Raw genomic sequence first — 15,277 nt, 5'->3', positions numbered from 1 at the left:
AGCCACTGCCTGTCACCAAGGGAATACCCCAAGGCTCAATTCTAGGCTCCACGCTCTTCTCAATTTACATCAACAACATAGCTCAGGCAGTAGGAATCTCTCTCATCCATTTATATGCAGATGATATTTTTATACTAAGATGGTCCCTCCCCAGATTGTGTATTAAATGCTCTACAGCAAAGCTTTCTTGGTGTCCAACAGGCTTTCTCTACATTTAACCTTGTTCTGAACACCCCCAAAACAAAAGTCATGTGTTTTGTTAAGAAAAATGCCCCTCTCCCCACAGGTGTGATTACTACCTCTGAGGATTTAGAGCTTGAGGTAGTCACCTCATCCAAGTACTTGGGAGTATGGCTAGATGGTACACTGTTCTTCTCTCAGCACATATCAAAGCTGCAGGCTAAAGTTACATCTAGACTTGGTCTGCAACAAACACTCAAACTGGACAGTTTTATCTAAATCTCTTCATTCAAAGACTCAATCATGGACACTTAATGACAGTTGTGGCTACTTTGTGTGATGTATTGTTGTCTCAACCTTCGTGCCCTTTGTGCTGTTGTCTGTGCCCAATGTTTTGTACCATGTTTTGTGCTGCTACCATGTTGTGTTGCTACTATGTTGTTGTCATGTTGTGTTGCTACTATGTTGTTGTCATGTTATGTTGCTACCATGCTGTGTTGTCATGTGTTGCTGCCTTTCTATGTTGTTGTCTTAGGTCTCTCTTTATGTAGTGTTGTCGTGATGTGTGTTTTGTCCTATATTTATATATTTTTTGATCTATTTTATTTTTAATCCCAGCCCCCGTCCCCACAGGAGGCCTTTTGCCTTTGAGTAGGCAGTCATTGTAAATAAGAATTTGTTCTTAACTGTCTTGCCTAGCTAAATAAAGGTTAAATAAATCATTCCTGGCTTCCCTTTCCCCTTTCTGACCTTCGCATACTATATTAATTCAGTGTGTTTTGGTCACACTTTAGGCTACACAACTTTCTATCTGCCTTATGCTTTTAATGGTAATGGTAACAATCAAAAGTTGAAATGATGTTTTTGGACTTCTTGATTCTTGGTTATGTTCAGTTGTTGTATATTTGAATATGTATTTCTGAATGAGGAAGCTTTACTGTACAATATACTCAATAAACCTGATTAATGGGCTATATAAATGAGAATAAAAACCTGATTTGTGTACTCAATCTCATATGCTTAATTGCATTATTCTTGTTGAACCATTTTTACTTGGCTACTTATTTTTTTTATTTGCATATAGGAATTCCAACACATTTTCCATTTTATGCAGTGGGTGATTTCATTCCCTCTCCTCATCTTGCATGTAGGTGTGTTTCTGAAGGAGGGACAGTTCCTGGAAGTTTTGGCAGCTTCAGCTTGTCTCACTGCCGTCAGCCTGTTGACTGATGGCTACTTTCCTACTGTAGTTCACCATACATCCAGGCCTACAGTTGTGAACGTGTAAGGGCATAATGGCACTGATACATTTAGGAGAAGTTCAAATTAAGGGACAAGGATAATACTTTCTTCCTCTATAGACCTATTCTAATTTAGCTTGTGTTTTTGCTTTGAGTTTTATTTTTAACTCAGGTTGGTATTTAGGCTAATAGTCTATTATGCCCTTACACGTTCAGAGATGATCCATCCAGTGTCTAACTATACATTCTGACCATGCACCCTGTTGTACACTTCAGAATGTATGTGCTTGTAACGCACCCATTCTTCACGTTCTGTCCCGTCGATACAGGCGGTTAAAAGTATGTGTAGCCTCTATCACGGTCTTATGCTGTACTGCCGAAAGCCGCAGCCACCTGTGTGTACAACGAACCACTCAGGTAAGGCCTGACCACAGAAGTAGCCGTGTGGGACGTGTCTCTAAAGATCAGAGGGGCCAGCACACATTTCGACAGTTGTAGTGAGAGAATGAGAGAAGCGCTGCTTCCTCGCAGATTAAGCGTCTTTAGGTCGCCGCGCACTACTGGCAAACCTCTACAGAAACGTCAATTTATCTCAACAACCACATTCAATGAGACATTTTAGTTTGTTTGTCGTTTTTTTTTTTTTTTTTTACGTCAACGTTCACAATGTTACCCGCGAAATATCGTAGTGTCCTAGTTCTCTTCACAGCTTTTTGGTTTTACGCGTCTTTTTCCCACGGCAGCGGATTTAGACATTCAACCATCTTGGACCCTCATGGGAAATACCATCTAAAGTGGAGGTTTGACCGGGGAACAATTACTTTCGAAATAGAAGTGGAAACGACAGGATATGTAGGATTTGGTCTATCTCCCAACGGTGCAATGGCGTTGTCGGATATTGTCATTGGTGGAGTCACAGATGGAAGACCCTATCTACAGGTATGCACCTTTGGTTTTACTGAATGAAAGTGACGCATCTAGGCCTATGCCTTACTTTTTATCACGAGGTGGGCTACTTTCACTTGCATTTTTTTTTACATGACATACATACTTCAGTTGTGCTGCTATAGGAAAATAATGATTTATATTACATTTATGTTTAACTCTTTTCCCAATGCTATTTGGGTTATACTGTGTGTGTTGAAATAGTCCTATCTAAATCCCGATTAAAATAGCTAGAACATAGTCATTGAGGATCTCCAAATTGAACCAATAGTGACATCTGTTATTGGTTAGGTGTAACTAAGTATGGTAAACTGTTGTGATGCACAGCCAGCCACTCATGGCTTAACTCCAACAGTGTAAGGGGTCTTGATATTGCTACACATCACAGGATTCTCGCTCTGCCTCAGGGATCAGGGATCAAGGATAACATTTCTGGCAACGATGCCACACAATCCAAAATAACCTCTCTCATTTTGTTACCAGAAGGAGACGGTAGCTGTAGTTTTATGCCAATGTTGTTGTTGTTTGCCCACCTTAGTGGAAAATTGTCATACGTATTTGCAAGCTAGGCTTGGCAGTGACAGCCAGACACTTGCCAACAACAGCCCCATTTTATACCTGGTGCAAACATGGGTCCTGTGTCCTGAGATCTTGTCCAGATTCTGATTGTACCCACATTTTCAGAAATCTGTCTACACATGGTATTACAATGTGTCTCCGATTTGTCCATGGTGTCCCCACTGTGACCAGATTTCCTGGTTCTTCCCTGTATGCTAATTATTACAATGCCATTCTTTCAAAATAATATTTATTTATTTATTTTAAGACACATCGTCAATGATGCCACCTGTCTATGATTTTAGAGTTGTAACTGTGCAGATCCGTCTACACTTGTAAGATATCCAGACACAATGCCTGACTACCTCCGGAGGTGTTCAATGCCTGACTAATGCATGCCAGGAAGATCTGATCACAATCCGATCACAATGCGCCTTTTAATCGGCTACACCTGTCTAAAAATGTGGGGACAATCAGAATGAGGACAAGATCAGGACAAAAGACGCTAGTGCCGAGATGTTAGTGGCAGGTATAAACGGGGCTCAAGACAAATTAGGTATAGTAACTGTAGTAACAGTCGTTATCCTAGCTATAGTAACCGTACAGTAATAGGTCATTATTAAAATAATAACAGTAATGCACATTTGTTTTGTTTAGAGTCTTTCAATTGTGCCATAAGAACACTGGTTTCCCCCAAGTTTAGTGAATTACATCTATGTATCTATAATTACATTGAAGAGCTCTCTTATCCCCTCTTTCATTTTTGGTTAATTACAGTATTATTGCAGCCAGAATAGTTGTGTTTTATCCGGCATGCTTTCTACAGGATTACTTTGCAGACGCCAAGAGAAAAGTGCATCGAGATGTTCAGCAGAGCTACAGGCTGGAGTTTGGCAGGGAGAACAATACACACACTGTCCTGGCTTTCAGCAGGGATCTCCTGACCTGTGACACAAATGACAAGGACATCACGGTACGTGGGCGGTGGAAGTGTTTTATCTCATGGGAAATGTGTGGGTCGTTTGGATGTTTAAATGTGTGCTTGTGTATGGGGTAAGGTGGGTGGTTGGGCGTTTTAGTTGAAGTGTCAGTTTGTGCCCCGGGGGTGTCATAGTACTTCTTACAGAATTCTTTTAATTGAAATGAATTGATAGATAATAGATGTGTAATTTGTGCTGCCCAGGAAAGCACAGTGAGGGTGATATGGGCCTACCACAGTGACGATGTGGGACCGTCGGGACCGATGTACCATGGAGTGAACAGGGGGAGGAAGAGTATGCGGCTACTCGACCCTGGAAGTAAAGTTAATATTACCTCTGGGACCGACTTTTTCAACTTGCAAAACATAAACGTAAGTGTGACAGGTGGAGAAGACAAACGCTACCCAGTAACCACCCGTCTCTTAAACAAACCTGATACCACTTCTGGCTTTTGTTACTTCTCAGAGACCTTTACAACTCTGAGACCGTATTTGCACTGTGTGAGATCTAGACACATTTTATTAAGGGTAAACATCAGTCTTGCTGTCTTGTTGTTTCTCTCAAGATAGGTGCCGGTGCCATACAAGGACACTACCTACTGGTGTCAGATATTTCAGATCCAGGAGGTACAGCAGAAGCATCACATAATTAGAGTAAGTACACGCTTGGAAATCATTGAGCCATATTAACAGCACAGCAGAAAAACGATAGCAAATTGACGACAGGCTTTCTCTTGAGGAAGGACTAGCCTATAGTTCAGTCGTAGCGCAGTCAGTTTGTTTACCCTTCTCTAAAGGCATCTCACCTGGATCATCTGAGTTCTTATTTGGTCTGCCTGCGTCCCTCTTTCATTGCTGTCGTCTGAAGTATGTCCCCCACCCCCGGGGGAGCTCTCTCTCTGTTCCATGCCACACCTGCAGCTTGTTTGCAGCTTTAAATTGCTACTGTGTATTAGAAGAGCCATTGTTTTAATTATATACCCCAAACATAATTGAACAAGTATGAAACCAAAAGCCTTCAAAACACACTTGATTAAAGGAGGTAGCACGTACAATTTAGAATCAAAGGTATGGTATGACGGCACATTGATTTGTCATAAATACCAAACGTGCTCTTAAATCTAAATCCTAAATGTGCTTGTACGTTTATCTACACTGCCTTAGCTATATCATGTAATGTGGAATAGTGGCACTGTGTCGTGTTGTCATTTGTCGTACCACTTACGGTAAGACAATTCTGTCAAGTCAAACACAGTTACGCAAAAACAAAGAGTCTTCAGTGATTAAGTGAACCAGTGTCAGAAAGAGATAAATATGGCTCGCTCCCTCTTCTCTTACTTCCCCTCCAGCACATAGCTTACTGTACTGCCCCATGGAGCTAGTTCTTCTCTTCTGTTCTCCACTCTGCCACTCGGATGATAACAATTAGAGCATAGACTGAGAAACACCAGCACCATTCTAGACTAAAAATATGCTCCAATGGAGAAAAAAAGATGTGGAAAATCCTAGCCTTATTAACAGCTGGGGGTGTCCGATTCCACTATGCACAACACACACGCTGTTGTTTTAAGATAGCCTGTATATTGTTGTGAACTCTTATTTTAGAGGGATCTTTTGCATAACGGAATGATGTAAGATACTAAAAGAGTTGCTAGCATGCAATTAGAGTGAAACGGAAATCATTTGGTTATCCAAATGGGAGTCAGGCTGTTGTCATTAAACATATTTTTCCATCCCAGATGTTTTCGTGTGCGTGTGCATGATGTGTGAGTCAGCGAGCGAGAGGCCGTATGTAAGACATCTGTTTTTATGCGTGATCTGAATAGGACTGTCTCATCCAATTCATCTGTGGTCCATAAAGAAAAATTACTGTTGTTCTTTTTTGCGTTTTAAAGCATTTATACAGAAGTTTAAAAGAGCCAGTCTCATTTTCCCTGTGCACGCCTATACTGACATAAAAACATTTTTTTAAACATTCCCATGGTATTTTCTCAGTTGTGGTTTCTCTCTCTACCCTCTGCTCCACCTGTTTCATCCCTCTGGGGGATTTATTTGGCCTTTCACCACCTCACCCCACCCACTATTATCCTGGGCACCGCAACCTCACTTCCTGTTTAGCTGACTCTGACTTTCAAGACTTCCTGAAAACTGTGTCTACATGACATGCGTATTTTAGTTTGACAGACGTATTCTGTTCAACAAAGTCCTCTATTCAGAGACAGCAGCCTATAAAGTGTCTCAAATCGTCTGACAAGGGATACTCCCCCCCCCCCTCTCATGTCACAATCTCAACCTCTAACTTCGACTACGACAGCTGCTTCCACCCTAAATAATAACAATTGAGAAAAAGTAAAAGGAAGAATGTCTAAATATTTATATGGTGGTCATAGGCCAAGCTTTGGTCTTATGTCGTGCTGATTTGAAAGGAGGCCTCACAGTATGATGTCACAGTTTGCCCAGCAGGCAGCAAGCTGCTTTGCTCAGAATCGCAGGCCAAACGAGAGGCCCCTATCGAGGAAAAAATATTATTTTTCACTACTTCCATCCTATGGTGAGCAGGGCCAACCGAATCCTGTTTATCCCATCTCATGTGTATCCTACGGTTAAGAGCAATAGAGTTGAGGTCTTTTAAGGCAAGTGTAGGCAATTCAAAGAAGCCAACTGTGGTTTAGAATGCATTCAAATGTACAACTTCCCCTCTTTTGTTTACAGATTGAGCCTTTGATTCAAAGGGGCCACGAAAACCTGGTTCATCACATTTTGTTGTATCAATGTGATAGCAACTTGAATGAGAGTGAGCTCGGTGCCAGCCATGAATGTTACCATCCAAATATGCCTGACTCATTTCTCACCTGTGAGACGATAGTCTTCGCCTGGGCCATCGGTGGTGAGGTGGGCAATTGTTTTCTACTTGTGATGGTTTTCAATTCAGCGTCGTAATACATTTCATTAGCTACATGTGTGTGCGTGTATCGGAGTGGCCGCGTAAGCGTCCTTATCGACATGTTCAGTGTGCCTCTCAATCTACCCTCACAGGGGTTCACCTATCCGCCCCACGTTGGTCTGTCCATTGGCACAGCAATAGACCCTGTCTATGTCCTGATGGAGGTCCACTATGACAACCCAGCCCTTCAACAAGGTACAGTACACCCACAAAGACGCGTCATGTTACAGCGAACCTGGCTCGTTTGCCATGGCCATTGTGTTCTTCCTTTTCACCCGTTCACAGCATACACATTTGTGTGCGCCAAAGTGACATCTACAGCACAACGGTCAGTTACCCTGTGAACGGTAATGTTACTGTTTCCTTCTCAGGAGTGGTGGACAGCTCTGGCCTGCGTCTCTTCTACACCCCGGAGCTGCGGCAGTATGATGCAGGTGTGATAGAGACAGGTGTGTGGGTCAGTCTGTACCACATGCTGCCTCCAGGCATGCAGGAGTACGTCTCCGAAGGACACTGTACCCGCGAGTGTCTGCAGGAGGTAAGACAGCCAGCTCTGGCGTTGTTTTTCAATCTGGTGTGATGCCAAAAGTCCCATTTCACTAGGGAACAACAGGCGTCCAACATCCACTGTTAAATTACTGTTATGCTACATCACCTACAGTGGCACGCCGCTGTTTTATTCTTACTACGTTCCCAAAACAGTGATCATCCAAAAGTGCAATTAAACTAAAACAAGCACTTTCTGCATCTATGAGAGAATCTCTTTGCTCCTCCATCAGTCCCTAGGCCAGGAGATGCCCAACGGAGTGAGGGTGTTTGCTGTTCTGATGCATGCCCACCTAGCTGGCCGCGCCATCAGAACCAGACACTTCCGGGAGCAGGAGGAGCTGCAGCCCCTGTCACATGACGAGGAGTTTGACTTCAACTTCCAGGAGTTCCAGCTGCTGAAGGAAGAGAGGCTGCTGCTACCTGTTGGTACACTGCTATACTGTTAACCTGACATGTTAAGTAGTGAAGGAAACATGAGAATATAAATCTACTGCTTGAGCTACCCTTGCAGGTCTAAGCAGGTTTACCTCACCCTTTGATGAACAGTAAAGATTGATGATTGCATTACTTTGATCCACCCACATACTGTAGATACAGGACAGAAGTGGTTCATTTTGGGGGGTTTTGCTCACTTATGTGAAAAAGATTTCATACAAACGGCTGTTGCCTTTGACCGCAGTACAGCCGTGCTAAAACCACAGTGAGTCACACCTTATGCACTGTTGCTTTAGTGTTATATTGATGTTGTACTTTATGACAACGCCATTCTGTTTGATGTGGGGTTCTAAATTCACAACCGGAGAAGAGCCTTGGTTTCAATCTGTTTTCTTTTCAGGGTGACCATTTGATCACAGAATGCAAGTACACCACGAAAGGCAGACAAAACATGACCTGGGTAAGAATGTAGTACTCACAATCCACATGGATAAATGAAAACACACTCTTTTTTTCTTTAATTATCTGTTCTTCTGAGTTTACAGAGATCACAACATTTTTCAGTGTGTCCTATTGGTCCTCCGGCTGAGCCCATTTGAGTCTATTTGAGCTCGTGTTTCTCATCTGTCTGTGTTTCCAGGATTTGATGATTTGGTTGGTTGCCGGATGGTACAATAGTGATCATGTTCACACCAATTTTATTACAGAACCTTTTAGGATAGAGCTATGGGATTATCCCTTTGACTTCAGCATCGCCATGAGACAGACACGAAGCACATTGTTTTGAAACATTCTTATCGTGAAGAATAATTACATTGAAGACCACTATCGTTCCTATTTCTCAAAATTAAGAAGGATAATATATCAGTGGAAAGAGTGGAGACTACTTGAATGCAATGGAATGGAATTTTGTTATAGGAATGAGTTGTGTTTCCCCTGCATGAACCTCTTGGTTGATACTTTCAGATGTATGTGTTAAAGACTGTCTGTTCTTGGCTGAACAATCTGTCTGCAAATACAGCCCGAGGACCACAGACGAATCTTGGTTATATTGCCGTTTGCAGCTACTGGCACTGTTTCTTACAGAGACATCAAACTAACACATTTCTGATGACTAGTCGTAAAACAGGGGTAGTTTTCTTCTGAAGTTACTCTCTACTGTTCAGGAGGAAACATGATAACTCATTGTTATTCTGGAACGACATGAGACTAAATTTGAATCCATTGTCATGATTTTGTGAATTCATGCCAATTATTTTCCCCCGAAAAACACATTGCCTGCCATTGCAACTTTGTCCAGTGCATGGCGCCACAAAGCAATGCTTTTGTGTCTGCTCCTTGTCAGAAATCATACTCCTTGAAGTAGTACATAAAGGGATAATTCACCCAAGTTACAAAATGTTACATTGGTTTCCTTACCCTGTAAGCAGTCTATGCACCTGGTATGACACTAATCCATGATTTGCTTGAGTTTCCCTGGCACTGTTTCCAAAATGCTAACATTTTAGCATTTGTGACACAAATGGGTAAACTATCACTCACATTCAAATTTGTTTCCGAAACAGATTTTTGTGATTTCTTAATGGCTGTTAGAGTTGATGATTGTTACGCAGATATCGGTGTATTTGTTGACAAATGTTTCTGTGGAGCTAAATAGAATGAAATAAACGTGTAATGTGATAGTTGTAAAACATGGTAAGTGGTAACCTTAATTTAGCTGTGGTATTGGCGTTTAATATTGAGCATACTGATTGTCTCCCAGGCTTGATTTCTTGATTATTTTCCTCTGGTTGTTCCTTCAGGGTGGTTTGACCACCAGGGATGAGATGTGTCTGTCATACCTGCTCTACTATCCCAGAGTGAACCTGGCCAGGTGTGAGAGCCTCCCTGAGATCACCAGGCAGCTCAAGTTCATTGGAGTCAAAGAGATCCAGGCCCCTGTCACGTAAGTATGCAGCTGTATACTGTAACTGCAATACCTATGCAGCAGTTCAAGTTGGAACCTGCATCAACAATTGGGGAAGATACTTTTGAGGTGAAGAGTTTCTCTTCCTGGAGCACCTTTCAAAGGTCATACAGCATGTGTTCTCAGGGAGAAGTTATGTTTCGAATTAGTTACTGCATGTTATACAGCGAGTACATACAGTGCATTCGGAAAGTATTCAGACCCCTTGATTTTTTCCAAATGTTGTTACGTTAAAGCCTTATTCTAAAATCTACGCAAAATACCCCATAATGGCAAAGTGAAAATATATTTTTTTGAAATGTCTGCAAATTTATAAAAAATAAAAATACCTTATTTGTTATGACTCGAAATACAGCTCAGGTGCATCCTGTTTCCATTGATCATCCTTGAGATGTTTCTACAACTTGATTGGAGTCCACCTGTGGTATATTCAATTGATTGGACATGATTTAGAAAGGCACACACCTGTCTATATAAGGTCCCACAGTTGACAGTGCATGTCAGAGCAAAAACCAAGCCATGCAGTCAAATTAATTGTCCGTAGATCTCCGAGACAGGATTGTGTTGAGGCACATATCTGGGGAAGGGTACCAAAAAATGTCTGCAGCATTGAAGATCCCCAAGAGCCCAGTGGCCTCCATCATTCTTAAATGGAAGAAGTTTGGAAACACCAAGACGCTTCCTACTGTAGATCTGGCTGCCCGGCCAAACTGAGCAATCAGGTGGGAATGGCCTTGATCAGGGAGGTGACCAAGAATCCGATGGTCACTCTGAAAGAGCTCCAGAGTTCCTCTGTGGAAATGGGAGAACCTTCCAAAAGGACAACCATTTCTGCAGCACTCCACCAATCAGGCCTTTATGGTAGAGTGGCCAGATGGAAGTCACTCCTCAGTAAAAGGCACATGACAGCCTGCTTGGAGTTTGCCTATAGACACCTAAAGACTCTCAGACAATGAGAAACAATGGTCTGATTAAACCAACATCAAACTCTTTGGCCTGAATGCCAAGCGTCACTGCTGGAGGAAACCTGGCACCCTCCCTACGGTGAAGCATGGTGGTGCCAGCATCATGCTGTGGGAATTTCTTTCAGGTGCAGTTACTGGGAGACTAGTCAGGATTGAGGGAAAGATTAACAGAGAAAAGTACAGAGAGATCTTTGATGAAAACCTGCTCCTGAGCACTCCGGACCTCAGATTGGGGCGAAGGTTCACCTTCCAAAAGGACAACGGCCCTAGGCACACAGCCAAGACAACGCAAGAGTGGCTTTGGTACAAGAATCTGAGTGTGCTTGAGTGACCCAGCCAGAGCTCGAACTTGAACCCGATCTAACATCTTTGGAGAGACCTGAAAATAGTTGTGCAGCGACGCTCCCCATCCAACCTGACAGTGCTTGAGAGGATCTGCAGAGAAGAATGGGAAAAACTCCCCAAATACAGGTGTGCCAAGCTTGTAGCGTCATACCCAAGAAGACTCGAGGCTGTAATCACTGCCAAAGGTGCTTCAACAAAGTACTGAGTGAAGGGTCTGAATACTTATGTAAATATTTTTTAATTTTTTATAATAATACATTTGCAAAATTTCAAAAAATCTGTTTTTGTTTTGTCATTATGGGGGTATTGTGTGTAGATTGATGAGCAGAACACTTGTATTACCCATATTATAATACGGCTGTAACGTAACAGAATGTGGAAAAAGGGGTGTTAATACTCTCCGAATGCACTGTACAGTGGGGCAAAAAAGTATTTAGTCAGCCACCAATTGTGCAAGTTCTCCCACTTAAGAAGATGAGAGAGGCCTGTAATTTTCATCATAGGTACACTTCAGCTATGACAGATGAAATGAGGAAAAAAAATCCAGAAAATCACATTGTAGAATCTTTTATGATTTTATTTGCAAATTATGGTGGAAAATAAGTATTTTGTCAATAACAAAAGTTTATCTCAATACTTTGTTATATACCCTTTGTTGGCAATGACAGAGGTCAAACGTTTTCTGTAAGTCTTCACAAGGTTTTCACACACTGTTGCTGGTATTTTGGCCCATTCCTCCATGCAGATCTCCTCTAGAGCAGTGATGTTTTGGGGCTGTTGCCGGACTTTCAACTCCCTCCAAAGATTTTCTATGGGTTTGAGATCTGGAGACTGGCTAGGCCACTACAGGACCTTGAAATGCTTCTTACGAAGCCACTCCTTCGTTGCCCGGGCGGTGTGTCTGGGATCATTGTCATGCTAAAAGACACAGCCACGTTTCATCTTCAATGCCCTTGCTGATGGAAGGAGGTTTTCACTCAAAATCTCAAGACACATGGCCCCATTCATTCTTTCCTTTACACGGATCAGTCGTCCTGGTCCCTTTGCAGAAAAACAGCCCCAAAGCATGATGTTTCCACCCCCATGCTTCACAGTATGTATGGTGTTCTTTGGATGCAACTCAGCATTCTTTGTCCTCCAAACACGACGAGTTGAGTTTTTACCAAAAAGTTATATTTTGGTTTCATCTGACCATATGACATTCTCCCAATCTTCTTCTGGATCATCCAAATGCTCTCTAACAAACTTCAGATGGGCCTGGACATGTACTGGCTTAAGCAGTTGGACACGTCTGGCACTGCAGGATTTGAGTCCCTGGCGGCGTAGTGTGTTACTGATGGTAGGCTTTGTTACTTTGGTCCCAGCTCTCTGCAGGTCATTCACTAGGTCCCCCCGTGTGGTTCTGGGATTTTTGCTCACCGTTCTTGTGATCATTTTGACCCCATGGAGTGAGATCTTGCGTGGAGCCCCAGATCGAGTGAGATTATCAGTGGTCTTGTATGTCTTCCATTTCCTAATAATTGCTCCCACAGTTGATTTCTTCAAACCAAGCTGCTTACCTTTTGCAGATTCAGTCTTCCCAGCCTGGTGCAGGTCTACAATTTTGTTTCTGGTGTCCTTTGACAGCTCTTTGGTCTTGGCCATAGTGGAGTTTGGAGTGTGACTGTTTGAGGTTGTGGACAGGTGTCTTTTATACTGATAACAAGTTCAAACAGGTGCCATTAATACAGGTAACGAGTGGAGGACAGAGGAGCCTCTTAAAGAAGAAGTTACAGGTCTGTGAGAACCAGAAATCTTGCTTGTTTGTAGGTGACCAAATACTTATTTTCCACCATAATTTGCAAATAAATTCATAAAAAATCCTACAATGTGATTTTCTGGATTTTTTTTCCTCATTTTGTCTGTCATAGTTGAAGTGTACCTATGATGAATATGACAGGCCTCTCTCATCTTTTTAAGTGGGAGAACTTGCACAATTGGTGGCTGACTAAATACTTTTTTGCCCCACTCAGGCCTGAGAGAGAGAATAGGGGAAGGACTGGAAAAGATTTATGGGACAAGGAGATTGCAGGCCATTAGAAGGAAGGAAGGAAGGAAGGAAGGAAGGAAGGAAGGAAGGAAGGAAGGAAGGAAGGACAGAGGAATGTGGGGTCAACATGTGGAGCTGAGCTGCAGCTGAGAACAGTGATACTCATTGTCCTGTTTTAGCAGGTTTTACTAGTTAGCATGCTGGAATTTGACGGCGAAATATACAAAGCAATAGTTTATTGTTTTCCTCACTATGGTTTTGCTCTTGAATTCCATTCATTTTGTTCAAAATAACATGTTTTTCATCAAATGAAATGAAACGATACACAATAGTTGCTGTGAAAACAATCATTTTGCCGTAACGTTTCAATTTGTTTGCTGTAAGCGCATGAAGGGAAATCCTAAAATATAACGTCATTTTACTTAATATAATGATTACGTCACATAGAAGTCAGTTCATTGTATGTCCGTACAGTAAACACAGTTCAACGTGTTCCTTAATCTGACGCTATGTACTGTAATGTGTCCATGGTCTCTACTGTTCATATGCTCCTGTTTAGTAGGTTGCGTAAGGTAAGACCTTGGCCCTGAGAATAATGAGAGGCCTGGAAATGAGAGCCTATTTCATGGGTCGAGCTGCTGGAGTGCGTTTACAGCGGGACGCAACTCCTTCTGTTCTCATTCACAAGAACGAGGAGGTTTCGAATAGATCCGGTCGGCTCCTCTAAAAAAAAGATGAGGTTTTACACAGCTCTTTCTTCCATCCGAGAAAGGCTATGTGCTCTCCAAGCAACCTTGTCGTAAAGATGAACACTAACCTTCTGTAAACACAAACAGGCCTTAGCAGGAAACTACTAAATGTCCCACTTCCCCCTAAATGTCTACCTCGTGGAAATGCTTTGGGAATGATCTGGTTTAGCAGCTCTGCCCTTTTTCCCTTCTGACCATAAGTTGTCAAAATGTTGAATAGTGTACATGTACACATATGCAGCGACGGATATATTGCGCATCAGCAGGCGTACGGGTGAACATTCTGTACTGTATATACTGTATATATATATATATACTGTATATACTGTCACTTAATGTACATTCCTCTTCTGTCAAAGGACCTGGCCTTTCATGATCAAGAGCCCAAAGAAGTATAGCAACCTGTCCTTCACAGAGGCCATGGACAAGTACAGGTGGTCAAAGAAAAGAGGGAAGTCCTTCAACGAGATGGTTCTACAGCTGCCCATTAACGTGCGCTGCTCCAAGTGGGGGCAGGACGAGTGGTCGGTGAGTGTTGCGTCAGAGCTGGCGCTGAGGATCAGGCAGCTGGGGCTAATCTGGTGCTATCAATTAGTCTCTGACGGAAATACATATATGTCATCCACCAATGAAACTGTGCCCTTTCACTCTTCCGGGATGTTGATTTATATTCATTTTGTTGAAAGTTATTCTTTTAATTTGACTGTATAATATATGCTTGAATGTGCTTTGGATAGTCATCTTCCTCACTATATTTCATAGTTATTCCCATTTCCCTCTCGTTCTTTTCCCCTCCAGATTCAAGGCACGTTAGTGTCACCACCAGAGGTGAAGTCTGAAGTCAAGCCTCCCTCCATGGTGTGCCGTTCTGCCTCAGAGCCACACAGCGGAGTGGTTCTCCTCTTTACATTGTGCCTCACATACTCCGTAGTCCAGGCCTGTTTAAGCCTTTAGCCTGTAGCCTATAGCCATGCAACTGTGTGAATCACACCACTCCCTGTGTATTAGAAGGACTCTTCCATCAAATGCGCTGATGTTGACATGGTGGTTTTTTTGGGAGGGTTTATTGTCTAAATATATATAAAACATACTTTTAAAATGTTTTATGTCCAAGAGTTAATAAATGTTTATTTAGAGTTGTATTTTGGAAGTAGTAGTATTACCTATGGCCAAGAAGGTCAAGTTTAGGTAGGTAGTTATTTACGTTGAGTGTAAGACACTTTTTGCTAGTATTGCCCATGACACATTCTTCATATTCTTCTACGATTTATGGATAAATTGCCCAGAATTTAGGCCTGCAATATAGCCCTAAATACCAGTGAATTTCTCCAGACCTGATTCAAATAATTGCCAAGGCTACATAGAAACATATAGTTGGCTCAGGGTAGTTTC

The 15,277-nt window shown here is 42.3% G+C and overlaps 1 protein-coding gene across 1 annotated transcript; it reads left to right on the top strand.

The window, feature by feature from the left end:
- The first annotated feature begins 1,743 nt into the window (after window positions 1-1,743).
- Window positions 1,744-14,988, top strand: LOC135557534 (DBH-like monooxygenase protein 1 homolog). The gene is made up of 12 exons (XM_064990862.1): window positions 1,744-2,360; window positions 3,751-3,897; window positions 4,108-4,275; window positions 4,474-4,557; window positions 6,616-6,795; window positions 6,940-7,042; window positions 7,219-7,385; window positions 7,627-7,818; window positions 8,232-8,291; window positions 9,634-9,776; window positions 14,245-14,413; window positions 14,684-14,988. The coding sequence occupies exons 1-12, from the start codon at window positions 2,088-2,090 to the stop codon at window positions 14,837-14,839; spliced, it is 1,842 nt and encodes a 613-aa protein (XP_064846934.1). The 5' UTR covers window positions 1,744-2,087; the 3' UTR covers window positions 14,840-14,988.
- Window positions 14,989-15,277: the final 289 nt, after the last annotated feature.

Source organism: Oncorhynchus masou, chromosome 16 (assembly GCF_036934945.1).
Source record: "Oncorhynchus masou masou isolate Uvic2021 chromosome 16, UVic_Omas_1.1, whole genome shotgun sequence".
NCBI lineage: Eukaryota > Metazoa > Chordata > Actinopteri > Salmoniformes > Salmonidae > Oncorhynchus > Oncorhynchus masou.
This window is presented reverse-complemented; position numbering and strand designations above follow the sequence as displayed.

Bases quoted from the DNA above. Each gene is read 5' to 3' on its own strand.
- LOC135557534 (XM_064990862.1), top strand. From the start codon at position 2,088: ATGTTACCCGCGAAATATCGTAGTGTCCTAGTTCTCTTCACAGCTTTT. The intron at 3,898-4,107 runs GTACGTGGGCGG...TGTGCTGCCCAG, and splicing joins CAAATGACAAGGACATCACG to GAAAGCACAGTGAGGGTGAT. The intron at 14,414-14,683 runs GTGAGTGTTGCG...TTTCCCCTCCAG, and splicing joins GGGGGCAGGACGAGTGGTCG to ATTCAAGGCACGTTAGTGTC.